At 38.5% G+C, this 27,898-nt stretch overlaps 3 protein-coding genes and 1 long non-coding RNA gene across 6 annotated transcripts in view; 2 read left to right on the top strand and 2 right to left on the bottom strand.

Annotated features, from left to right (window-relative positions):
- LOC135105886 (probable acyl-CoA dehydrogenase 6) lies at positions 1–6,249 on the top strand. Its single transcript, XM_064014530.1, is given in 9 exon segments — positions 1–381; positions 2,165–2,285; positions 2,983–3,112; positions 3,596–3,870; positions 4,253–4,266; positions 4,268–4,393; positions 4,498–4,693; positions 5,025–5,152; positions 5,347–6,249. Coding segments are annotated over 9 exon segments (1,263 nt in total). The 5' UTR covers positions 1–237; the 3' UTR covers positions 5,476–6,249.
- Positions 5,345–17,848, bottom strand: LOC135105885 (monocarboxylate transporter 13-like). The gene is made up of 5 exons (XM_064014529.1): positions 17,625–17,848; positions 13,434–13,704; positions 12,230–12,847; positions 11,458–11,649; positions 5,345–9,265 (listed from the first exon to the last, which is right to left on the bottom strand). Exons 1-5 carry the CDS (start codon positions 17,832–17,834, stop codon positions 9,018–9,020), a joined length of 1,539 nt encoding a protein of 512 aa, XP_063870599.1. The 5' UTR covers positions 17,835–17,848; the 3' UTR covers positions 5,345–9,017.
- Positions 15,117–27,601, top strand: LOC135105887 (uncharacterized). 3 transcript variants are annotated; one of them, XR_010271038.1, is made up of 5 exons: positions 15,117–15,285; positions 15,478–15,569; positions 18,561–18,681; positions 24,528–24,600; positions 27,463–27,601. It is a non-coding gene; the product is annotated as an uncharacterized LOC135105887 (long non-coding RNA). The 3 variants fall into 3 exon arrangements; XR_010271039.1 differs by lacking the exon at positions 15,478–15,569 and having other exon boundaries at positions 15,129–15,285; XR_010271037.1 differs by lacking the exon at positions 18,561–18,681 and having other exon boundaries at positions 15,145–15,285.
- Positions 23,717–27,898, bottom strand: part of LOC135105884 (hippocampus abundant transcript 1 protein-like) — a 37,530-nt gene continuing 33,348 nt past the window's right edge. The window contains exon 12 of the mRNA XM_064014528.1: positions 23,717–27,864. Coding sequence (XP_063870598.1) covers positions 27,767–27,864 — 98 coding nt within the window. The 3' untranslated portion in view covers positions 23,717–27,766. The remainder of the gene's footprint in view (positions 27,865–27,898) is intronic.

Here is a 27,898-nt window from a genome sequence, read left to right on the forward strand (position 1 = left end):
AAGAGCCAATATACTGTGCTTCAAGGGTGGAGCTTATTTGCTGGTAGGGGAACATACGGTAGCGTCGCAACATAAAATCAAGTAACAGGAGGCTAAAGAAGAAATAGTGTATCACTTACAATGAAATTGATGATCTGGCAACTGTTACGTCCTTGATCAGCTGATTGACGTAAACACAGCACGGTCTGGCACACTGAGGCACTGACCCAAGGAAATAGAGATCGTCCAGAAGAGACAATGAGTGCACTCCGCTTTCTTGGGAAACTCTCGGTTTCATCATCAATTTATTTAAAATTAATAAGAAGCATAAGTACATCAGTACCCAGAAATGGGAGCCTGTTCACCCAGGAACACAGGGAACTACAGAGCTCCTTGACAAAGGTACGAGGAAGGTATTATATATTTCGGTGAGCAGGATCCTCCAGATTTGTTTCAGGGTGTAGATTACGCTTTTCCTAGCGTTTTAATAGCAGAACTAGATTGGCATATTAAGAAATTATGTTAAATTTTGAATGTTTAAATGTTTGAATGTGTTAAAGGAGGACAAAACGGTATTTCTTGATAAGAAGACCGTCCCCCCATTCCCCCCAACCCTCCCCTAACCCTCCAATAAGCTTGGGGGCCTGTGGGGAATCGGAAGGTTTTGGGGAAGGGGGTGAAAAATTAGTTAAATAAGAGCATTAAAAATCTAAGAAAATTTACCTTAATATTTCAAATTTCCTTAACCTATCCTAGCCCCTAGATCCCTCCCCCCCAAATGACAGTTGGCCTTTATCAGAACGCCTGACACGTCTCTAAAACAAATGAAAAGTGTAACTGAACCTACCATGGAAAGTTGTAATTGATGGCCTCAGGAATGGCCTCATGAGTGGAAGTGAATGGTTGGAGGGATCAGCTTTATAGATATTGTGAAATCCTTATATGCTACTACCCACAAATCCCAGTTATAAGCAAAAGAAAATCATTTCAGTGTTTCCTCTTAACTGGTGCAGAGCTCGCTAGACTTAGAAAATATCAAATTTCTCCACACTCGAGTGCTATTACAGCCATTCTAGACGTGCCCTCATCCAATTTTTTTACATTTACGGCAAGGGCACCGAACCCTTCTCCATGATATGTGAGTTACGTGCTTGTATGTAACACAGACATAATATCCAGATTAATCCAAAACAGTCATACCTCTTGGTCAAGATAATTGTTATTCTCACCTGGGTACATTATTTGCTAGGTCAGGTTTGATTTGGTATTATTTTATGAGGGGACCATAACACTGCACATTTAGGAGTAATGTTTTTGATTACTTTTATGGATATTGAAAAACTTACTTTATTGAAGCTTTTGTTTGCAAATTAATAGTTTCTGTGATATAGGGAATTTTTGTTAGGTGATGCTCATAGGTTAGGTCAGGTTAGATTAGGATTGCCTTCTTTTAAGCTATTATCTCCATCCAAGTACCTTAAAATTACCATTTTTGTGTTCCCCACCCATAAACCTTGCTTCTCGACAAGTTCCCAAGATCATAGGAGGATGAGGGGAGAAGGGGCAAAATTAAGTATTTCTGATGTGTTTTATGATCAAAATTGTCTATAGCATAAAAAAATCTTAGTTTTGTACTAGAAATGCAGTTTGGTCCTATTGATTTTAATTTGCTAAACCTTTAAATGGTCATTAGGGGATTGTAAGGTGACAATTAAAAGACTTTCTATAACAATTAGGAAAATTACATAATGGAGTTGGGGTGAGGCACTGCAAGTGGGATATGGCAGTTGAGAAGTGCTTATCATATTCACCTAAAAGACTCAGCAACTTGTTAGAATAAAATAATTTTGTATTGAAATTAAGAGGATGTTTTCTGTAAATTTACAAAGATGAACAAATTTCTGTAATTTACATTAAGGTAGTAGTATCTGGATGCAGATGGTTTCAAGGTACATTTTTTTCTAAAATTATTTTTTAATAAATTCTTATCCATAGAACTGTGTGTATCAGGAATCCAATCTTCTAAATTGTCATCACCATATGCATAATTAGATAATTGCTTAAAGGACATCCTGTCACCATGCATGACATTATGACTGCAAGGCACAAAATGAATAATTGTTATGTAGCATTATTTGTATAAAGCACATTTTGTATGTAACACAATATTTACTGTTTCTTGCAGTTAATTGACACAGAGATAAATCCCTATGTGGACCAGTGGGAGGAGGAGGGACAGTATCCTGCACATGAGGTCTTCAAAAAGCTTGGGCAGGCTGGATTTCTGGGAATCACCAAGCCAGAAAGTAAGAAAGCATGATATGATCACTGTGGATACCCACCTATGTAAAGGGAGCCTTTGCAATTTAAAGAATGTGTTGCAATATTTTTACATGTTAAAAAAAAAAAAATTAATCATCTTTATCTATAAGTGTGCTGCAGGACAAAGGCCTAACTTTCTTCACTATTTCTGGTGGCTGCTCATCTGTTCCAGCATGTCTTTTTAATTTTATTCTTTACTGTGAAATTTCCATGTACACTTTTCCTGCAAGATACATACATAATGTTCTCTTCTAACAGTTTCTTGTTATTCTTTGGCAGAGGGATATATTTATATTCACTGTAATAAAAGCACTTGCTTCTAGTATATATATATATATATATATATATATATATATATATATATATATATATATATATATATATATATATATATATATATATATATATATATATATATATATATATATATATATATATATATATATATATATATATATATATATATATATATATATATATATACATATATATATATATATATATAAATACTAGAGAGAGAGAGAGAGGGTATACACACACACATACATGAGTACATATATTTTTCTAATATTCTTTAAACATTACTGAGAATACATTGATGGCTTCTTTTCCATTTACTGCCTTTTATTACAAATGTGTCAATTTCATTCACTGTAATGTCTAAGATGTTCTGTATTTCAGAGTATGGAGGCCTTGGGTTGGACTATTCATTTGCTGTTGCAGCTCATGAAGCACTGGGCAGTATCAACTGTGGTGCTATTCCCATGTCTGTGGGAGTACAGACTGACATGTCAACACCTGCCCTAGCACGGTGAGGACATCCCTTCTTCCCATGGCTAGTGTTGCACAGATGGTCAAAGAATACCCAAGTTTTCCACACAGTGTGTCAATCAGCATTTCTTTTGTCAGTAAGCCTGTACAGCAAGGTCTCAGTAGTGATGTGACATTATTCAGCCCTTACTTGTATGAATCTTGGAGAAGTTTTTCTGAAGTAGACAGAACAGAATAATAATGTAGAGCAAGTGATATGAAAAAGAGGGATGGATAGTGAAAGGGATGAAGTATGAAAAGATTCACTGTAACAAAAGCACTGGCTTCTAGTATATATATATATATATATATATATATATATATATATATATATATATATATATATATATATATATATATATATATATATATATATATATATATATATATATATATATATATATATATATATATATATATATATATATATATATATAAATATATATATATATATATATATAATTTTTTTTTTTTTTTTTTTCAGGTTTGGGAGCCACTATGTTAAGGAACAGTTTCTTGCACCAAGCATAGCAGGAGATTATGTATCCTGCTTAGGGGTTAGTGAGCCAGGATCTGGATCAGATGTGGCCACCATTCAGACCACAGCTAGGCGGGATGGAGATGACCTGATCATTAATGGCCAAAAAATGTGGATCACCAATGCCTTCCAAGCTGACTGGATGTGCCTCCTTGCCAACACATCACAGGCTGCACCACACATCAACAAGTCCCTCATATGTGTGCCTATGGACTCACCAGGTAAAATGTGTGACACTGTGCTGGGAACCAACAAAGGTATACATTACATGATTAATGATATATTGTTCAAGTTTGCAATCATGTAGATTTGGAAATCCAAGAGATGGTTCTTTCTGAGAGAGAGAGATTCTCTCTCTCTCTCTCTCTCTCTCTCTCTCTCTCTCTCTCTCTCTCTCTCTCTCTCTCTCTCTCTCTCTCTCTCTCTCTCTCTCTCTCTCTCTCTCTCTCTCTCTCTCTCTCTCTCTCTCTCTCTCTCTCTCTCTCTCTCTCTCTCTCTCTCTCTCTCTCTCTCTCTCTCTCTCTCTCTCTCTCTCTCTCTCTCTCTCTCTCTGTGCTATTACATATATTGTATTTTTACTATCTTTAATATCATATCCTTCAGGAATCCATTTGGCAAAAACGTATCAACAAGATTGGAATGCTGTCTTCAGACACAGCTCAAATTTTCTTTGAGGATGTAAGGGTGCCTGCCAAGAACTTGATTGGGGAGGAAGGAAAGGGTTTTACCTACCAGATGATGCAGGTAAATGTTTCATTCATGAGGGATTTCTTTCTAATCATCTTTGAGATTATTTTCTGCTTAACCAAACACAAAGAGACTAACAAAACTTCCACTTTACCTGACAGTTTCAAGAGGAGCGTCTAGCTGCTGCTGGATTGCTTCTTCGTCCCTTGGAGAAGTGTGTTGAGGCCACAATAGAGTATACCAAGAACCGTCAAGCTTTTGGCAAGTCAATCCTTGACAACCAGTATGTTCACTACCGCCTTGCTGAATTACAGACAGAAATTGAAGCCCTCAGAGCTCTGACCTACAGAGCAACAGGTATGTATATTATTCAGATTTATCTCTGGTGACTGTGATTTAAGGGATACAATGTATGGAATCCATTGTCATCAAAGTCTGTTTCTTATTATAATGTAGAAATATGAATACATGAGTGGTAACTTTTCATTGGATTATTATAATTTATGTCTTTATACATATAATGCATATACTGTCCATGCATTATATATATGGAGATTACATATGATACATATACTTTTTTATGTATACACTAAAATAATTTAGGGTTAGTTGGATAAAGTAGTAGGTGTTTTGTCATAAGCAATCAAAGTGTTGAATATTAGATCAAGCTTGGTGCTCCCTTTCTCAGAACTGTACAAAGAAGGGGAGGATGTTACAAAGCTGGTGTCCATGTGCAAGTTGAAGGGAGGGCGGCTGGTGCGTGAAGTCACAGACTCCTGTCTTCAGTTTTGGGGTGGCATGGGCTTCACTAAAGAGGTAAAATTTAATTTTTCCCAGCCATTATTTGTTTCATATTTGGCTCTCATGCAGTGTATGCTGCAAAATCAATTAAAAAGACAAACTATACATTGTGATGAATCACCATAATCTTAGTTAATCTTCATAAAATTTGTGATATATGGAATTTTTATGTTTTGCAGTCCATAAGTCACATCTGGTCATTTCCACAGGTCATTGTGAGCAGATTCTATAGAGACATGCGACTTGTATCAATTGGTGGTGGAGCAGATGAGGTCATGCTAAGTATTATATGCAAGTACATGGGCATCCTTCCCAAGCTGGGCAAGAAGAAACAGTAAGCTGCCAACTACAGTAACGGGTCAGGGTTGCTGCACATGAGAGAAGAGTCAGGAAGAATTGCTCATTTTTCAAGATTTAAAATCAAGAAAATTAGAAATTTTATTTATTTAGCCTACTCACATTTCATCTGGGGGTTTTGAGATTTAAGAATATGGGAGGAAAATTAATTATTGTGAGAGAAAACCAACTTGACACTTCCAGTTTTGTTAAGGGGATTAGACAATCAGATGTGTGATTGTTTAGGATCTTTTTCATGTGAGAAGGTAGTGTCCCTTGCTGTGCCATAGGGTAGTGCTGCCAACTGAGACAAGTGAGGTAGAGACAAAGAGAGCAAGTCATCTTCTGTGAATAGAATTAAAGATTGTGAATTATTCAAATATCATGCAGAAAAGATCAAAGATTGTCATTGAAATGTAAAGAAGTTAGCTATCTAAAATTGGTTCTGAGCAGCAATACTGCAACACACAATGAGTGGTTAAGATGGAACTAGTATAATGGAAAGGAATGAGTACAAAACTTTTTTATCAGATACTTGCAAAAGCAACCTTAGGTTGTCCTCAAAAAATGGTGCTGTACAAATGATACAATGCAATATCCAGTAGCAGATTTGAATATTGTTAAGTTAAACTGAATTTTTAATATTTATAGCTATTTTATTGGAATGTAAAATCTTTTATCTCTGCAATATAGAATTTCCAGGTTTTATGTTTTCCCATGGCAATTCATAATTGTGAGATTAATTAGTCACAAAGATTATATTTTACCTAATTTCCTTTACAGTATTGTCACTATCCCTCAAATTTCCAAGAGTTACCTGAAAAACTGGTTTCATTCCTTTATGAATTTTGTTTCCAGGCATGATTATTTTTCTCTAGCATGATGATTCATCACTCTTTTTTACATATTATCATCTTTAATGTCATTATCATCACACCACCATTATTGTCATTATCATCATCATCATCATCATGTCATCACTTACCATTGCCATTTGATACATGACTGGCCTGCTGCAGATTCTCAATACTGAAAAGAAATCAAAGGATCATTCAGGATAGAATTATTATTTTCTCAAAAATATTAAATTTTAAATTTTCCATGGAAAAAAATATTGCTGTGGTAATATTTCAAAGCTATAGTCCTATTTTGAGTACTTCTGGTGTTTTGTACCTTTAAATCTTGCCATGTGTTTCATGACAATTTAATTGAATGGCCATCACAATGTGATCTTTGTTTCTGTATCCTAAATTTTTCAATATAACAAGCTTTTTAGGCATCAAAATACATGTATTGAGATATTGGCTTATTAACTTAGGGATCCTTAGGCCTTAGACCTGTGCTTGTCAACTCCACACACCTTGTTTTTCACACAATTTTTTTTTCTTAACAGTGTAACAATGACATGACTATTCAAGGTAAGATATAAAAAAAGATATTGTCATACAAGAACAAGAGTGGCAAAAGGAGAAAGAAACGAAGAATGAACAAATTTGTCAGGCAGCAGTCTGGCTCTAATGCATGTCCTTGTCTTCTCACTGCTTGATGGTGTTGATCTGCACTCACTGACATGACTTGTATACATCTCATGAATGATGATGAGAGTGCATTCTCTGTTGTCACAGTCTGTAATGAGAGTAATGGCCCATATTGAAGTTTACTGAAAACAAGGACAGCACCAGTTCTTGAATGTATTACAACTGATTAAATGATGACAGTAAAGATAAGAGGTCTTATAAAAAAAAAAATAATCATTTCAACTTGTGTATGGAGGTACTCCCCCTAAACATGTCCATGCAACAAAAAGAGACTTTACTGCAGCTCATGTAGCAATGAACTACAATGCATGATATGTCCACAACAGCACTGACAGGCCTCTCAGTATAGAATAAACACATATCCTACATACTTACATATATCTTCATGACTGCCTGATGGACACACCCACAATAAAGAAATGAGGAATAAGTGCCTTCAGAGTGCCTAGTGTCACCAGCAGGTTCCTGACTGGAGCAACCAGTTTTCTCAAAACTAACATTTTATTTTTATTCTAAAATGCAGGAAAAAGTTACCATATTTTCTGTTTATGTGCATTTAAGTAATTTTCTAAGAACTAAATAAAAAAAATATTTTAGCTGAAAACTCCTGTTTCCCTTGTCCACTAAGTATCAATTCATAATAATTTCTCTCTCTCTCTCTCTCTCTCTCTCTCTCTCTCTCTCTCTCTCTCTCTCTCTCTCTCTCTCTCTCTCTCTCTCTCTCTCTCTCTCTCTCTCTCTCTCTCTTGATATTCCTACTTCCCTTATTTTTTTTTTTTATTTTGCTTACATTACTATCATTATTATTATTTTGTTATTTTTCTTTATGTGTATATGTATCTCTGTCAATTTGTTTGTAAATAGGCAAATTTACCAATATGATTTAAAACTCATAAAAGGTTGTCCACTTAGGCATCCATGTATCTTTATTTCTTGTGAGTATATATTCTTTTATTTCAACATGCATATTTACTGAGACATTAGTTACATATCTATCAATCTCATCAGACAGTTACATAGCTACATATCAGTTAGTCTTATCTATCTGTTTATGTAACCATTTCTATCTGTGTCTTGTACATTTACTTGACATTATGACCCAGTCTTTCTGAAGTGTTTGAACAAGAAAACTTATTTGCATGAGTAGAATAGGATTTTGTATTTATGCAAGTTCTGTAGTCAAAACTACACTAATATGGATTGAATTTTTGCTGTATGTTGTATATTAGGCATCTGTGTAGTGTACATTAGTTACATATCTATCAATCTCATCTGACAGTTACATAGCTACATATCAGTTAGTCTTATCTGTCTTTTTATGTAACCATCTCTATCTGTGTCTTGTACATTTACTTGACATTATGACCCAGTCTTTCTGAAGTGTTTGAACAAGAAAACTTATTTGCATGGCTAGAATAGTATGCAAGTTCTGTTGAATCAAAACTACAATGATTTGGACTGAATTTTTGCTGTATGCTGTATGTAAGCATCTATGTACTGTCATCCATTGGTCTTTCCTCAATCCTCGTCATAAAGTTAAATAAATAAACAAGCAAACTATAACTTGCAACAAGCTTGTTTTGAATCTTTAATGTATCACAGGCTGCCATGATTCCTGAATGTTTTCAGCATCGGATATCGTCAGTTTTCTTTTTTCTTTTTTCTTTTTCTTTTTTTCTAATGAGCATTAACTCAACATATGTTTAAAAAAAAAATTACAATTTACATTTATTGGGGTATTTTCACCCATCTCACACAAGTCACATGCAATGATGGCTCTTTGAACGCCCTCAGTACTTAGTACCTCAGTACTGAGAGAGAGAGAGAGAGAGAGAGAGAGAGAGAGAGAGAGAGAGAGAGAGAGAGAGAGAGAGAGAGAGAGAGAGAGAGAGAGAGAGAGAGAGAGAGAGAGAGAGAGTACCTAGTACCTCAGTACTGAGAGAGAGAGAGAGAGAGAGAGAGAGAGAGAGAGAGAGAGAGATATTCTATGTTCACTATTGCGACGTTCATTCGTTATCGCCTTGGCGAGGTATTCCTTCTAACAGCGACAGTTTCTCGTCGTTCTTTTGCTGCTGCTCCTTTTTCTTGCTTTCCATTTCCCCAAACTGCTCAAACTTTTTCGTCTGATCCTCGTGACTAAGATCATAGTTGCGGGCGAGTGGCAGGACGAACCAAAGGCCGGTTGCCAGGTAAAAAGTGCCAGCCAACACACTCAGGCTCACTGGATAGCTGCCTGTAACGTCGCGTATCCAACCTGAGGGAAAGAGAAAAGGGCGTATCAAAGTATATTTTGTCCTTAACCACTTCAAGCTGCGAGTGTGTGCGCTTTCGATTTACCTTGTTTTCCCATCCCTGTAACTTATCTAATGTAATGTAGACAATAAAAGTCAACTAAGGACCAGTGGAGTGAGGCTGAATATGGTAATACTTACTGTATAGTAAAGCCAAGGGAGCAAAGCAACACTGCAGTCTTTACTAACTTATAGAGTTTTGGCCATCATCTTTATATATATATATATATATATATATATATATATATATATATATATATATATATATATATAGAGAGAGAGAGAGAGAGAGAGAGAGAGAGAGAGAGAGAGAGAGAGAGAGAGAGAGAGAGAGAGAGAGACCTACACACACACACAGTCATACCTCGGGGTTAGAACGTCTTTCATTTCGAACGACTCCCAGTTCGACCAGGATTGGCGAACAAATTTTGTCCTCCAATTCAACCGTGGACTCTGGTTCAAGCGACGCCACTCGACTCGACGCAACTACTATCATTCACGTAAGTTAATGTATTACCTGTTAATCGTTTGACTTATTGGTATGTTATGAATGAGGCATATAATACGATAAATAACAAATGTATACATACTATCGTCTATAGTGGTAACAGATTGTTGAACCAAGGTCGTTGACTGAGCTGGTGGGCGGCGGAGGTAGGTGAAGCAAAGTCTCTCTCTCTCTCTCTCTTCCCCATGTACTCTACTTCTTCGTATGTCCCTTCCTCCCATTGTCCCTTTCCTCTTTCCTTCCTCTTTCGTCTCAAGTATCCCTCCCTGTCACCTCTCCTCCCCCTTATTTGTCAGAGATAAGATACAAAGAAGTCATACCTCGCTATCTCTTCCCCTCCTTCATTCTATGTTATTTTCGCTTCGTCCTTTCTCACTTTCTAACTCTCGTATAATTCAATTTTCATTCTCTATCAGTCTCATTCTATTTAGCATTCTCAGTGTTGTTTTTTTTTCACACACACACACACACACACACACACACACACACACACAGAGAGAGAGAGAGAGAGAGAGAGAGAGAGAGAGAGAGAGAGAGAGAGAGAGAGAGAGAGAGAGAGAGAGAGAGAGAGAGAGAGAGAGAGAGAGAGAGAGGTGGATTTTAGTGCAAAATAAAAATTGTGTACAATGTTGTTTTCAAGACTGAAGACGCAGGAACTTTCGATGACTCATCATTTTGAGGTTGGTGTTTATTCAGAATGGTATTGTTGGCTTTTTTTTTTTTTTTTTTCTTGTATCTGATGCATAGGACAAACCAATTTTTTGTTTCTGTTTTTAGGATGATTCAAATGCCGCCTTATATGTCGAAATATACGGTACTTCATGTTTTCTTTTATTGCATTTTTTTCTGTGATTTAGATTATTTTCATTCAATTTCATGTTTAGGGCACAACAAACTCGTAAAAAAAATATATATATACATATATATATATATATATATATATATATATATATATATATATATATATATATATGGAATTTTGGGACCTGGAACGGATTAATTACTTTTATATTAATTTGAATGGGATAAATTGCTTCCCAATTCGAACATTCTCAATTCGACCAGCCCAAAGAACCAATTAAGTTCGAATCACGAGGTACCACTGCATATATATATATATATATATATATATATATATATATATATATATATATATATATATATATATATATATATATATATATATATATATATATATATATGCCTTTTCATTGGTTTAATAAAGACTTTTATGAAATGATACCTCACTGTTATTCAGTGCCCATACTTCTTCAGCAAGCAGTGCATACTAAAGGTTTTACGAGCTTTGTCCTATCGTTTTACGCAAATAAAATCTTAACAAAGCGTCGGGCAAGATTGCAATTTTGACAGTGGATGTTTGAGACCCCAACTTAATTGGCAGAATTATGCTTTCGTGTCGTATGTGGATAATGAAGGCAATTATAAGTAATCTTAGGTTAAGCTTAGCTAGAATTTACAGACAATGGTAGCATTGATATCGTCATGATAGATACCCAGCCTACTCTTCTTTCGTGACGTCGATGTAACATTTAACTATGACCTAAAAGTAATCACCTCTCCAGCCAGCACGGTCTTTTTGCCTTAATCACACACACACACAGACACACACAAGCTATGCACGCTTACCGATGAGAGGTCCCAAGAGGAGGGTGATTGAAGCCTTGAACACACCGTTGATACTGAGCATGGGTGTTAGTAGGGACAGTCCCAGCACCTCCACCACCACCAGGCAGTAGGACGTGAAGAACATGCCAACGCCCACGCCTTGCACTGCCATCATTGCCAACTTGACGTAGAGGTTGTCTTCCCACGCGAACACTAGGTACAGAGGGAGGCGAGCCTTTGTTATTATACTTGTAAAGACATTTCGACAGTATAATGAAGGAAATGAACTTTTCTTATTGACAGTGATATACCTGATGTGCAGTGACATTAGTAGTAATGGTGGTACTAGTAGTAGTAGTGGTAGTAGTAGTAGTAGTAGTTGTTGTTGTCGTTGTTGTTATTGTTGTTGCTGTTGTCATAATAGTAGAAGAGGTAGTAGTAGTAATAGTAGTAGTAGTAGTAGCAGTAGTTGTAGTAGTAGTAGTAGTCGTTGTTGTTATAATGGTAGAAGAGGTAGTAGTAGTAGTAGTAGTAGTAGTAGTAGTAGTTGTCATTGTCATAGTAGTAGTAGGAGTAGTAGTAGTCGCTGTTGTTGTTATTATTATTGCTGTTGTTGGTAGTGGTAGTGATGAATAGTGGTGGTGGTGTTATTGGAAAGTACGCTCATGTTTCAACACATGCAACGTGAATAAGAAAAAAAAATCTGAAACACCTCAGTATTGGCGCGTGTAATATGAATGATTCTACAAATAGGCTGCAAGACAGGTAAACAGATGGACAGACAATCCCTCACCGATTACTGCCGTGCCACAGATGGCCAAACTGCTCATGACTCCGATTTGGTGCTTCACACCAAAGCGGATGAGCAGGATAGGATAGATGAAGCGGGTGACAAGGAGAGAAAAGCCGGACACGGAGATGGACAAACTCGACTCTTCTGGGCTGTACCCCTCAGCCTCCATTGCGAAGGGCACCAGATATAAAAAGTTACTGAATGCCATCATGGCTATGGAGAGAATTATGTTGATGAGGATCGCTCGCATGGACCTAAAGAGCCAGAGATTACCACGCGCAGTCTTCAGCATCCTTCCTATAGAATTAAACACTCGCGAACAAGCCCCACCCCCCTCCACCTTCTGGGCAACAGTCTTGGAGGGACGAATGTTGCTGTGCCACTCGATGGGGTGGAAGACCATGGCGGCGACGCAGGTGTTGGCCATGAGGGCGCCAGTGATAAGCGTGGCTCCTCTGAAGCTGTATTGTTCGATGAGCATCGTCAGGAGAGGAGGCATTACGATGAGGCTGATGGACGAGCCACAGGAGGTGAGGCTGCAGGCAAGAGTCATCCGCTGCGTGAAGTAGTGCGGAACGATGGCGTGCGTCACCGTCATGATGATCTCCACGGGGATGCCTGTAAGACCCAGACAGCTAAATACGTGTGGTATACTCTCACAGCGCTCTTTCTTGCTACTGTTAATTCTTTGACTGTCAACGACATTATGAAATATTTTATTTTCCGAGTAATCTTGGATGATTTTAATGAGCGAAGTATAACTACAGGCACTAAAAGATTAGTAATATTCGATCAATCAGTTTGCAATATTAATTGGTGTCTTTCGAAGTTATGCTTCTTGGCCTGAAGATAATTTTAAGTTTTAAGAGAGGTCATCGCAGCCAAAGAGTTAATAATTTCACCATGAAAATGTCATTTGAATATGTCCAGTAATAATTAATTGATCTACACGTGTTATAATTATCGAGGAAGTGATATGGCGCCACCATGAAACATATAGGTTTAGATACGTGTACTACTTGTAACTTTAATGAAAACTTGAACTTCTTTCTGTAACATATTTAGCTGCTTCATTTAGTCTCACTGATAAATAAACGAAGGTTCCTACATAAAAAGCGGCATATTGACTTCGTTGTTATGGCGCCAAATCAAGTACTAATCAATCAGTCTATCATTTCCCAAACACAGCAGCTTCTACACCTACTGGACAACACGGAGTAAGTGAAGAATAAGTCGACGGCGGAGGTGGCGGCGGCAGAAAGAGACATGCCCAACGCCATCATGACCCCCATTGCTAGCGACACGTTGCGCCACCCGAACTCCTCCACCATGGGGTCCACCAAGTAGCAGCCAAGGGCGGACAGCACCATGCCCAGGTTCTGTATCCAGGCAGTGACGATAGAGGAAGTCTGAAGCCCTGTCAGGAAGCCAGAGAACAGGATGCCGAAGTTTGCGGGCGCGGAGCCAATGATGATCTTGGAGGAGAGAGTGCTTTTGTTAGTCATTATTCGTCCCCCAAGTCTGTTATTAGTGGAAATGTATTCATATTAACTTCATAGTCCAAGGTCCTAGTACTAGAAATGGTGGTGATGGCAGCAGCAGCAGCACCAGCACCAGCAGCAGCAGCAGCAGCAGCAGCAGTAGTAGTAGTAGTAGTAGTAGTAGTAGTAGTAGTAGTAGTAGTAGTAGTAGTAGTAGTAGTAGTAGAAAAAGAGAAGAAAAAGTTGTAGTGTAGATTGTAGTCATTGGAGTAGTAGTAGTAGTAGTAGTAGTAGTAGTAGTAGTAGTAGTAGTAGTAGTTCTCATTGTTGTTGTTGTTGTTGTTGTGGTGGTGGTGGTGGTGGTTATAGGTAGCGATACTGTTTTATAGTAGTAGTAGTAGTAGTAGCAGCAGCAGCAGCAGCAGCAGCAGCAGCAGCAGCAGCAGCAGTAGTAGTAGCAGTAGTAGTAGTAATAGTAGTAGTAGTAGTTGTGGTGGTGGTGGTGATAGGATTGTCAAGGTGAAATGAAGTGCCATTGTCATTACCAGTCAGTCAGGATAAAATACAGAATAAATAAGTAAATAAATGGTAAAAATATAAAATTCTATGTGTCTCGTTGGGTCCCCCGCTCATTACAGTCAATCATCTTGCCCTACTTAGCCGAGGTGTGAGTTACGTGAATATCAACATTTGGCTCGAAGTGTGAGGCATGTATGGTGTAGGCTTCGAATTCCTGGTGTACAAATGGAGACATGTAATTGGAGTGTCATTGATTATAGTTTTATTTGATTATATATTGTTATTGTATTAAAAATTAATGTAATCGGAGTTTTGGTAATTATCAGTTTTGTGTAATTTCGCTTGTGATTTCAGGTTTTGTAATTTTTATTTCATCTTGATAGTGTTCCTGAGACGAATCCAGTTGTGTTTTGGAAAGTTTCAATTATAACTTATTCTGTTTTTCACTAGTTGGTAACGGCTCTGACCTTTCTGTGATTGACCATAAAAGTAACTTAGTAGGTAGTTAATTATCTAATGATATTTCTTCGGATAGCGCCTAGCTCGTTACTTCATTACATTTTTTTTTTCTCTGACAGCCAGCTATTCGTAGTAATAAGCCAAATCATATGTTAAAATATGCGACACTATCATGACCTCGTTGTTGTACAGGATTCTACTCAGTCAAAATAACACACTCACTCTCATAAGTGAGAGACCAGCCGATCTTCAGTTTCGAGGACTATACTCTGAAATACCCCTGCGCCGCACCTCCATTACATTCAAAAGGCCACAGTTTAATTTTTACAGTTTTTAAGCGGGTTTTTACAGTTCTAGTGCATGATTAGCAAGTTCTCTACTTTATTATTAGGAGAAACTCTTGGAAACCCAGCTAATCACCTCTGTGATCTTGGAAAAATAGTCATGAGAGAGCGAAGTGTTTCTGAATACGGCCATGAATAAGAACCAAGGGTCGAGACTTTAGACCCGCCGTTCATTGGAAGCAGCAGCTTCACCCAGTATAAGGAAGGACACGCTGAGGTGGGGGTGATGCTTGGCTGTGTCATGGTGAAGGTGGTGAGTCGAGTATTTGGTGCTGTAAAACTCACGTAATCCGTTACTTTGTAGCTCCTCTTGCACTGAGCTACTTTATTATTTTCTACACGATTAGGAGTAGTGTTCTTAATTACCGTTATGGATATTGAGAAACTTATTCTTTTGAAGTTTCGTCTCAAATTAATAGTTTGTGATATAAGGATTTTTTGTTAGGTGATGCGCGATTTTTTCAAATGCGTCTATACTGCCGCCGCCTTCTCGTGACCTGTAATCGTGGCCGCCTTTGTGGTTAAATCATAGTTAAGGTAAGCGATGACATTTTTCTAATGTGAAATATATGTAGTTTGCTAGGTTAGGTTAGATCAGATCAGATCAGGTTAGAATATGTTAGGTCAGGTTAGGTAAGATTCGTGTTCCTCGCCCATAAACCCCGCTTCCCGACGAATCCCCAAGTTTTGTACTCGAAATGCAGTTTGATTCTATTGTAAAAAATATCCAGAGTTATGCAAGTCTTGATTTTGATAGACGAAAATAGTTGACAGGAAGTTTCATTGGTATTATTAGAAAAGTCTAATTGGTATGATTCTGTAAATTTACCCACCTCTTTATTACACTTCATCATGTGGTCTGTGCACCGATCATCACGTATCATTTAATCCAGGTGGTTCTCAACCTTTTGCAGGCAGGCCCCCCCACGTCCCCCCAAAAGCTGGTTCAATGCAGTTGGGGGCCACGTCCTCCCTGCGCCATCCACCCCACCTACCCCTCCCCAACTATGCCACCATAGACATATAGAATCAATATATATATATATATATATATATATATATATATATATATATATATATATATATATATATATATATATATATATATATATCAACTATGCCACCATAGACATAGAATCAATATATATAGAGAGAGAGAGAGAGAGAGAGAGAGAGAGAGAGAGAGAGAGAGATAGCTGCATCTCCTTTGTACTAATAGCCAGTGAGTCCGTGATTTTCCGTGATTTTTTCCCCTTCCGTCCTGTGATCGCCCCTTACCTAATCAAAGTAACAGTTGGCAGATCTTCATGTAAGCCGTCAGCAGTTTTGTGTGTTAAACTGCGACTGCTAATGACATTTTTTACTTCATCTGGAAAATCTTAGAGGATTTCATTGAATAAGAATAAAACTTTCAGGTATTTAAAGCACTGCATTATTCGATCACCTATTTTACTCTTAAGAAGTGCCCTTTGAAATACCAGAAACTAGCATTAGACCATTTTCTTAGCTCGAGGGACAACAACAGTCAAAATATTTGTTAGAATATCCTAGGGAAAATAAAAAGATTTGAATTTGATCATCCGTATGAGTGTTTTTCGAAATTATGTTGTAAATCTACTCCCACCCAGGCTTTTATTGAGGAACTAATACAAAGATCGAAAATTTGGGCTGCATAAGTTAAAGACCTCTTTGGAAATTCAACACCGGAAGATTAGAACTACTCACTCTTTTGCTGCCAGCGTTTTCTTCGGAAATTACTCTTAAACCTGCTCCATGCCGTCTTGTTTAATCCTGACGAGGAGTCACAGCTGACAGTGATCCAAATGTTAGGCTAAGCTGGGCAGTGACCTCTGGAGTCGGGAAACGATTAAGAAAACTGACGGAATAGATTGGTGTGGCATGGACGGGGGTGGGGGGGCTAAGTACAGCACTCATAGTTTCCACCCATGTTCTTGCTTTCCCCTCACACTTTTATTTAGATAGATTTCAGTTGCTACATTAGATAACCAAAAAGTTAGCAAGTAGTCAGAATACCACTTGAAGGAAGATAGTATCAGATTAAGCTCTCGCCTCCACTGAACGCCCTCGTGAACCTACCATCCATTTCAGACCCTGTGATGCATCGTTTTTCGTAAATATCTAAACAAAGTTAGGCAAATATGACGTTAAATTTTGGTACAGCTTGTTTGACATCGACCACTAATTTATGCCACTACAGTGCATCGCCTAATGTGTTTCATTAAGGACTTTACTCTTAGCTTTGAAAACGAAACTGGCAAGAATCAAATAGACATTCGAACAGGGTGTGGTTTTATGTGACGTAGTTGTGATGTGTGAAGGTGATACGAGGTAGGAGGAAGGCAAGGGGATAGGGAGGAAAGGGAAGGAGAGGTGGTGACATGTCGACTGCCCCAACTCGAATTCGAATTGAGATTTGCTGATTCGTATCCAAGCGCAATATCCATTGCACCACAGAGGCGCTACATGCGCACATGATGTCCGGATAAATATGGTATAGTCAGCTGGAGAGAAAAATGGGAAATGCTAAAACTATACCAGTTGAAGTAGTACGAAATATTTAAGTGTACTGACCCAGAGCATAAAGCAGGCAAAGACCACCACCCAGCCCCATCCTCCGTCAGGGCCTTTCTCCTCCTCCACGCAGCTCTCAACATCGTCATCCTGCGCGTCGTCCTTATTTTTGACACTGTAGTCGTTGTTCAGCAGGCCTTTAGCGCACTTTTTCATTGGCGAACAGCGAACCCCGTCATTGGACTCTGCTCGTGGTAACTTAGATCCCATTTTCACCTAGAGAGAGAGAGAGAGAGAGAGAGAGAGAGAGAGAGAGAGAGAGAGAGAGAGAGAGAGAGAGAATTATGACATGATCTCACGAATGCGTATCCATTTGCTTACGTTATCATAGTGAACCAACAGTGCAACATTACGCATTTTCTTCTATTTCTTTTTTTTTTTTAATTAACAAAGAAAAAAAAACTGTGGCCCTCCAGAATCATGTATAGCATTCTCGGCGTCCCTCATTGGCTACCCTCCGTAAGCCAATTCGTATTGCACAGGGAGCTTGTCCTTCTTTCAAGTATCGCTCCTTCATTGAGACTTCGATATTGATCCGACTTAGAAATAATTCTTGTCAACAGAAATGTTCATGCTAATATTAGTCATTTTTATTCTCTCTCTCTCTCTCTCTCTCTCTCTCTCTCTCTCTCTCTCGATCGATCGATCGATCGATCGATCGATCGAATTCGTCGGAGGATCATTTCTTTCCGTCGATAAGGTTTTCTTTCCGCTGAATCTCTGCCCAAAGAACTCGGGTCAAAGGACTGTTAGGTTCAGGGAGGACACGCTCCCTCGGAGTGCCTGCTGTACTGGGGTGTGTGGGAGTCGCCCAGTGTACTGAACATAATCACTGACATTGCAACCACTGGCGGGATACTACACTGAGTCTGCAGGAGCACCATTATCACTCGCACAACCAGTAATAATATCTACTTTTCCTTAATGAAATTTCAGAATCACCACAAAGGAAGTAAACGTTTAGTGACTCGTGGTCGGAGCCGAGTGGGTGGCACGCCGCTCCGTGAAGTACTGCCGTGGTCTTGTGGATGGAATACTTGAATTATTGAAATTATCGGTAATTACGTTAATGATTTTAAATGCGTCATTATACTGTAAGCGCAATATATATATATATATATATATATATATATATATATATATATATATATATATATATATATATATATATATATATATATATATATATATATATATATATATACACACACACACAAATTGAAAGGTATTGCACACATGTATACGTTCAGATTTATTAACTGCTGATAGAAAAATAACTAGTGAGTTTATTGTAAACACATAAGCGTCCGTTTTCAGTCTCACGAGGTAGCTTAGCATTATGCCATGGCGACCCAAGCTACACACATGCACTTATACCATGGAAATTCAGTTGATATAAGCTGTACTGTACTACCTCCGCCATCCACACACCAAAAATTCCCGACAAATGCATACGAGCCAAGGGCACACTACTTCTGGTGGCCTTATAGGAAACTCTGTGTAGCAGGGATATAGGGAACGAAAGAGTTTACATATCAGTGGTATTAAAATATCTCCGCAACATATGGTGATAATGCATTATGTGATGTGAGCTACTCGAGAGAGAGAGAGAGAGAGAGAGAGAGAGAGAGAGAGAGAGAGAGAGAGAGAGAGAGAGAGAGAGAGAGAGAGAGAGAGAGAGAGAGAGAGAGAGAATTGTTATTTCCATTACTGTTATCATTATTATTATCACATCAGTTTATTTTCATCACTTTATAAAGGAAGACGAGAGGTGAGTGAAGTTGGTGGAATGGCTGGTTGGTTGAGGGAAGACGGTGAGCGGCGGCGTGGATAAAAGGGCGGAGATCATCAAAGCGCAATGGAGTCACTGCTCCAACCTCCTGTAATGTGTTCCACGTATTTAGTATTGCATTGATTTGCGCAGTACTGATATATCATCCACTGAGTCAACCGTGTCCATCACCTACGGTCGTCTGCTGCTCACCCAGCCAGCCGTTACCCTACGGAAAGAGCTCAGACCTCATTGTGACCGATCTTTGGGTAGGACTGAAACCACTCACACACCGGGACAGCGAGGTCACAACTCCTCGAGTTACATCCCCTACTTATTTGCTGCTAGGTGAACAGTGGCTACACATTAAGAGGCACGCCCATTTGCCTCGCCGGGCTCGGGACTCGAACCCGGGCCTTCTTGGTTATGAGCCGAGTGTGCTTACCACTCCACTACGCGGTGTGTGTGTGTGTGTGTGTGTGTGTTGGGGAAACCTCTTGCAAAATTCTGGATTATCATCTCAAATGAAGTCATGTTAATAACTTGCCGATACTAGTGGTCTGCTAAAAAGGTTAGATGATGCAACAGGAATGTTAGATAAATCTCAGATAGAGTTTTATAGTGGTGAAACTAGTACAGGTGGTGCTGACGAAATGTGGCAGTCTAAAGCCCCCAGAGACTGGACGGCGGTTCTTCCAGGTGGACGGACGGGAAGGAGTCAGATTGAGTGAGCGGTGGTACATGGGGCAGCAGATTGAGTAGGGCGTGATGGGTGCATATAACAAGTTCCTTAAGGGTGGGACGATGGTAGGCGACGGAGGCCATGGCGAGGCGGGAACAGCGCTTCATGTGCTTCCTGGTGACAAAGAGGAGGGGCAACAGGCACTGTATCAGATACCCCACTGCATACACCTCCGTCTCCTCCGAGCAGGGTCTCTCCCCCATGATGAGTGCAGGGTCATAGAATGGTTTGAGGGGCTTCTTTAGGTCCCTGCGTCTCATGAAACCCCAAGGAAAGCAGCCGTAAGGCCGCATCAACCCCAGATCCAGCAGGGTAACCTCCACCTGTCCCCCCGGTCCGACCTCCACCACCACATTGTTCAATTTGATGTCGTTGTGACATAGACGGAGGCAATGCACGTTATGAAGGATTGTGCAGAGACGGTAAATAGCTCCCACTATCAATGCCTCGGAGGGCTGCATGCGGCCCCTTCCCCAGCTGGCCATTGTGGAGGCGCGCCCTCCATGCTGCGTCATGAAGAAACCAAGCGGTTCAACACTGACCGCCAGCACTTTGGGCAGGCCACTGACCTCCTGTAGCCGCTCCAAGTTATCACACTCACGGAGGAGAGCCTTGAGACTGCCGTGCTTCTCCGTCAGCACCTTGAAGCAAATAGGATAAGGCACATCCAGCAGACGGACTTCATACACAGCGGAGTAGGCACCCATGCCCAGGAGGTTGTGCTTTTCCAACTGCGAGCTTATAATGTTTCCCACCGTCGCTAGATATCCCCGCTTGCGTACCTCTGCACAGTTTCTTTTTCCCTCGGCCACCTCCGTCATCCGTCGCAGCGTGCAGGCTCGGAGCGGCAAGTTCATTCTTCGGGAGATTTTGTTCATATACCAGTGGATTAACACCAGACATAGCAGTAACCCCACCGATAGAAGCCACAGGAGCGGAAGCAGCAGCATCGTTCCCATGGCCAGCAGCCACAACAGCAGAAGGAACATCAGCGATCCCACCACTACCAGCAGAACCACAGTTACCACCGGCACAGAGAATGACGAAACCATGTAACGATTGTTGCCTTTTTATATTATCTAAACGTATAACTATGCATGACAAACAACAAGCACAATAACAACTACTATGTATATATTATACTAACTCATCATTTACTGCAGTTGTTGTTGTTGCGTTACTACTGCTATAACTCGATTCCAGATCTTGAGAATTATATAATGCACCCTCCCCTGGTAGGAGGGCACATCTCTACCGAAAGACCTACGTTTAGTGGGACTGGGTGAGTCTTCAGGTAAAACTGCTTCCCTTGTCCTCACCCTTAGTACATTAAATCTAACTTATACCTGGCCTGTCTTTCTCTCTCGGGAATAGAAACCGATTTATTCCCTCATAATTAAAAGTGTGTGTGTGTGTGTGTGTGTGTGTGTCCCTTTCCCTTTCCCTATAGCCAGGTAGTATATTATTCTACTTCCACTATCACAAGCAAAATCACTTACCATCATAGTAATAACTTCACTCGTACAACTACCACCACGAGTGATATTTCTTCAACTACCATTACCATCACCCCTAGTACTACCAGTATTACCGACCACCTTGGAGAAACGCCTTATATTCTTGTTGCATCATCTAACCTTTTAGCTGACCATTTGTATCAAGTTTTGAAGATGACTCTTCATTTGTGATAATTTAGATTTTGCAGGGGTAGGGAAAAATAAATAGATTTGCATAGACCAGCTGGCCAGTTAGCTGATTGGTCTAGGTCGGACCAAGATCTCTTCCCCATGTATTTTTTTCGTTTTTTCTTGGCCAGTGCCCCACTTAAATAAAGAATAAATTAATTAATTAAATAAATGCTGAAGATAGCATCAATATATATATATATATATATATATATATATATATATATATATATATATATATATATATATATATATATATATATATATATATATATGCAAGAGAGGCACTAGCCAAGGAGAACAAAGTTAGAAAAAAGCCCCACTTGAGTGCCAGTCTCCACAGAAAGGTAAAAAAGAATCAAAGCAAATCGGAGGATACGTCTCTTGAAACCTTCTTGAAAGAGTTCTAGTAATAGGAAGAATGAAATACAGAAACAGGCAGGAATTTCCAGAGATTACCAGGAAAACGATGAATGACTGTGAATACGTGTTAACTCTAGCAGTAGAAATATGAATGAAATACGGGTGAGAGAAAGTAGTCTTGTGCAGCAAGGCTGCAGGAGGGGAGGCAAATAGGTAGCAAGATTAAAAGACCAGTTGGAGTAAAGATAATGGTAGAAGTTAGCAAGAGATGCAGCATTGTGGCAATGAGGGAGAGGCTAAAATAACTTTTATATCATAAAAGAGAAGGGAGCAATGGTATGCTTCCCAGCAATCAGTTCTGTAAACCTTACACAATGGAAAACGTAAAGCTATCATTGCAGATTTGTATAGGAGACATGGGAAGAAAGTGACCAAGAGGAGGATGAACAGGTGGATTTAGGATAGTAGAGGAATTTAATCAAATTGATTGGTTTACAGCACAATGGATCGTGGTAAGAAGGGTGTGTTATGATTACATCTTTGAGAAAATCACATCATGATAGATATGAAGAAGGTGGAGAAATTAATCAAGAAATTCCTCCAAATGTAGATGAGATACTTCAGAGTAAGAGCAGGATGGACAAAGTATAAACTAGAGCCAGAAGGAACTGGAGGTAATGGGAAAAATATCTACAAAAATGCTAGTTTTGGCAGGAAGTATGGTATTCTTAGTTGAAAGGGTACCAAGATGTACAAGAGAATAAAAAGGTGGTTTGAAAAAAAATTGTGGGCTGCAGTAACATACAGTAGAAAATAGAGAAGGGAAGAGAAAATATGGAAGACTAAAGACATAGTAGGGGAACATTTACTTTAATGTAGACTTAAAACTGGTGTAGAGATCTCTTCTAGTAAGCAGACGGCTGCATAATGAACTGTTTCATGTTTGGTAGGAAGAGTAGATATGACATTCATAAATAAGCATCATCTTTGTTGGGGAACAGAATGCCTATTTTTCCACATCAATATTTTTTGCTAATCCAACTTTGGTAAGAGGCTATAAAGGTTTGTAGTTTCACGTTAAGCATTTAGTTCTTGGTAGGAAGTACAGCCAATAGTAAGAATGTACTATATTGACATGACTATCATGGTAGGATTTGTAGCATTTGGAGATTGTTTATCAACCCTGACACTGCTGCATTAAAGCTACACATACATGCACACAATAGCACGCACACATGCTCTCACACATCAACATGCATGCACTCCACACACACACACACACACACACACACACACACACACACACTCGTGTAAGTGCATGCACACATGCTCGCACGCACGCACACATGCTCGCACGCACGCATGCACACACGTACGCGCGCACACACACACACACACACACACACACACACACACACACACACACACACACCTACTTCCACATAATGGCAAGGTTTAGTGATCAGCCTAACACTTGCTATAGTCTTTATTTCCCTGTAATCACACTAAAACCAATGAAAAATATATTCAGTTTTCACAGTATAATTTATTGCAACCAAGTGCACAACTAAGACAAAATTTATTTGTAATCTCAATAAATAATCAGAAATTATTTGAGGCCGTAAGATCACTTTCAGGTACCTGGTCTACGAGCAACACAATCCATAGATTCAACTAAATATTTTGATATGTTGAAGTTCAAAGAACACTTTTTGGTAATCAACAAATATATGTATCATTAGCATACTACAAGTAGAATTCTTGTGATATTTAATATTCTTATTAAACACATGAAATTATAAAATCACAATGTATGTATATATGTTTTCCCAATTGATTTTTTTACCCTACACACATGAGACATGCATTGCAAACATTAGTACTTGGCCATGTTACTTTCATGAATTGGAGTGAATTGTTTCCTGGATGAGACTAGGGTGCACAACAGAAAGTGATGCAATGTGTACAGTCTCTCATCTACACTGTTCAGGTGACTAAATGGAAATGAATGGGTGAATTGAATAAAATGTGAGGAAAGGGATGTTGGTTGACCTATGACTGGCACTGGTCACCCTCCTCAGTCTCCACGTGTTAGGTGTGACACTGAACCAGCTGATTGTGGCAGCTCTCCTTTGTGTATAATGTGAATGAGGGAGAAAAAAAGTATACAGCATTACAATGTAGGTTCAGAGAGGCAAGCTCAGCAATTGTTGCTACACATGCTTCCAGTTTATTTCTTCATTTATTTGTATCTTGTCATCTACATTTTAGTGTGTTAGCAACTTGTAAAGAATTATTTTCATTTTACTTATAGCACAGCTTAAACTTTATCTCCTTCACAGGCTTGCAGGCAAGGAGATTATGGCTGTAACACTTGCTACTTCACTACTGAACACCAAGAAGAAAATGGTCTTGGTAAGAGTTATCACAGGGATAGCAAGGTGCAGTGTACTGTGGAGCCCATTTCACTCTAAATCTATCATTTGCTTTGCGGGTCTTTCTAACCTCCAGCACACACACAAAGAAAAAGAAAGTGAGTAATAAACAGATAAAAAAAATATTTTATCAATTGAGAATACATAGTATTAGAGTAAGATAACATTTTCAAAGTACTGTATATATTCATGTATAGGTACAACTGTGTTCAGCAGTAAAGGATAGGATTAGGAGTTGACATGATAATAGAATTAAAGAATAGATCCACGCATATTGAAATTGCAGGTAACCTTGATGACACAATTCTCTTTGCTACCATTAACACCATTTTTTTGTCTTTTTTTTTGTTGCAGTATCATTCATTCATAGTAGTATTTATGAAAATGTGTGCATGAATTGACAGCAGTCATACCAATATTCTGCAGTAAACCAAGTACAGACCACATCTTGTAACAAAATATAGGCTTAAACTTCAGAGGTTCAAATGATGTCATGCAAGCCTCAAGGCAACAGCATTCTCCCCATTATTCAGCCTTGTCTCTGTATTTTTTTTGTTTGGTAAGTTCTCATTTTGTTGAATGGCATCATGACATAAACATTCGTATGGTGCTCTAGCAGTTAATAAAGACATCATCCAGGCGCAGTGAAATACTTTAGAAGAAAAGCTGAATGATGCTGAGAAAGTAGTTGCTTTTAACCTTGGTACATCTAATAGGAAACCTCTTACCAAGCCACACCAATATATATATATATATATATATATATATATATATATATATATATATATATATATATATATATATATATATATATATATATATATATAAAATTTAGACTGCATACACACGTATATATACACATTTTGGTGTACGAGAGATTTTAATAATGTTGGGTATCCATTTCATACACGAGTATATACAGTAATAAAATCTCTGGAGTGTTGTCAGTATCTTCAGAATATAAGAGAACAAAGAAATCAAGGCATTGGGAGTTGGTGACAAAGAAGCATCCTCCTTCCAGGTCCATATGGACACCTTCATGACAGCCACATCAGCTTTTACCAGCAAGCTAATATCAATCCAGTAAGACAAATGAAATTAATTTGAGGTCAAAAATTAATTGTTTATTTGGAAAAATTAATTCACATTCTTATTGTCTTTGCACCACCCTCTTAAATAGTATTCAAATACACAACTTCACCTAAAGTCAGCTTAACTTGTGGCAGCTTATGTAGGTCCTCCCACGGAGGCAAGCAAAGCATTTGCTTATGCTTATGCTTTGTGATTAATTGAAAGCCACTGCCAGAAACAGCAGTCATAGAGCAAGTTCTGTGACAGGTTTTGATAATTGGTTTTCTATATCTCTCTATTGGTCTACTGGTTAGTGTTACCCTAACCTAGCTACATGAGACATGCTTTGTCCCATTTTTCTAATTTTTAGCTACAATTTCATCTGTCTATAACCTGCATGAGTCACCTATTTTAGTAACTGGTCTTTTTGTTCTCCCTTCTGCACTGATTCACCCACCCTAGTCATTTCACTCTTGCCCAGTACAAGACCATGGCAGACCATCCTGGTAAGAGGATTTGTCTGATTCATTTTCAAAACTGCTTAAGGTCATTTTCACCATGGTTACCCTAAAGGCAGCCAGTTTCTCTTCCTCACACCAGTGGCAACACAGCATTGCATCTATGACACTATTATAATTATGGGAGTCTTCATAAAAAAATTTCACTGATAGCACTCAATTCAGATTTTGTATGCTTAAACCAATAATGATAAATAGTTCTTGTACAAATATATTAAAATCGCAGTAAACTTATATAATATTACTATAAATTCTGTTGAAAAAAATCACATTATATGATTACATGAAATCTTAAATAATTTTCTGAAATTTTGGTGCAAACACTTTAATATGCATATCAAAACCTGATGAGTAAAATAATATGGCAGTTTCTAAGTGAAGCTGTCCCACAAGTGACATAGTATGTACATACAATCAGTCCAGCACTTGTGCTGCTTATATATAGGACGGTTTCAGCAAATATTATATCACTGCTATTTTCTTGTACCTTAAAGCATTAAAATCTGAATGATAAATATTAAACAGTATAACCTCCAACCCTGACAGACCTTGCTAGCCACATCCTGAGTGAGATGCAGCACTGTAACTATTTCACCAGACTGCAGTAAGCAACAATGTGAGGAAGAAGTGGGAGTGTGGAGAGAACCTTTGCTGTATGGGATGAGGATGCCGGGGGGAGGGAGAGGGTTGCCAGACCAGGTGTCACTGCCTACCACACAAACATGCTCACATACGCATTCTTACTATAAGTGTAAAATAGAAAATAAAAATTCATCTGTTGCACTCCTACTAGTTCTATGTATAAAATCTAAAATCTTGTTATTATAATACAGAAATAATGAGGACATTAGATTATATACACACACAGGTATGTATCTTTGCATTTTAATAAATTTATGAAAATTACCACATTACCACTGCTCACAACTCAAGCTGATTAACAGTCAATGGTGTCCTTCTGTTCTTCATTTGGGCTTGTGTCCTTAGTTACATTTGCATTCCTAAGATATCACAAGGTTAAGAGGGGTATTAACTGAGATTTGCAGCAATAACAATGAGCACCAGTTACAACCAGAATAAATAAGTCATAACATCTACAAAAAAAGTATATAAAGAAAAGTTTCAAAGGATATACTAGTAATTTATGTTCCCATAACATATTAATACTGTATTGTCAATGAAAACTTCCCCCCCTTAAGAAAAAATCCACAATAAAAAAAAATATTATTCAACATTCAAACTATCTTCACCAGCACCAGATGCAAACCTGTTTATCAGAAGAATTCACAAGTCAAGAGTGTCTGCCACCACTCTGCACTTCCTGCCGCCTGCCTTGCCTGCCTGCAAACACCTCCGCTTCACAGAGGATAAAGCACCACAAGGCAAGCTTTGCATGTGCCTCTTTTCATGTTTATCTTTGTGGCAAAAACTACACTGGAGTCACAAACACTGAGTTCATTTTCATATCTACAGAGCACTGTCACTGCAGTCTCACTTCAGACATCACACTACACTAAAACAGAAGTCAAGTTGTAACCACTAAAGAAGAAACTGGTGCTAGACAACACCAGTTTCATCCATGAGTGGTAATGATGCTGCATCCATACTCCCCTTTCTCTTGTGGCCCCTTTCAAAGTTCAGCTCTAAACTGCTCCCTGTAAAAAATGAATAATATATAATCTCATAGTA

This window comes from Scylla paramamosain, chromosome 12 (genome assembly GCF_035594125.1).
Source record: "Scylla paramamosain isolate STU-SP2022 chromosome 12, ASM3559412v1, whole genome shotgun sequence".
Taxonomy (NCBI): domain Eukaryota; kingdom Metazoa; phylum Arthropoda; class Malacostraca; order Decapoda; family Portunidae; genus Scylla; species Scylla paramamosain.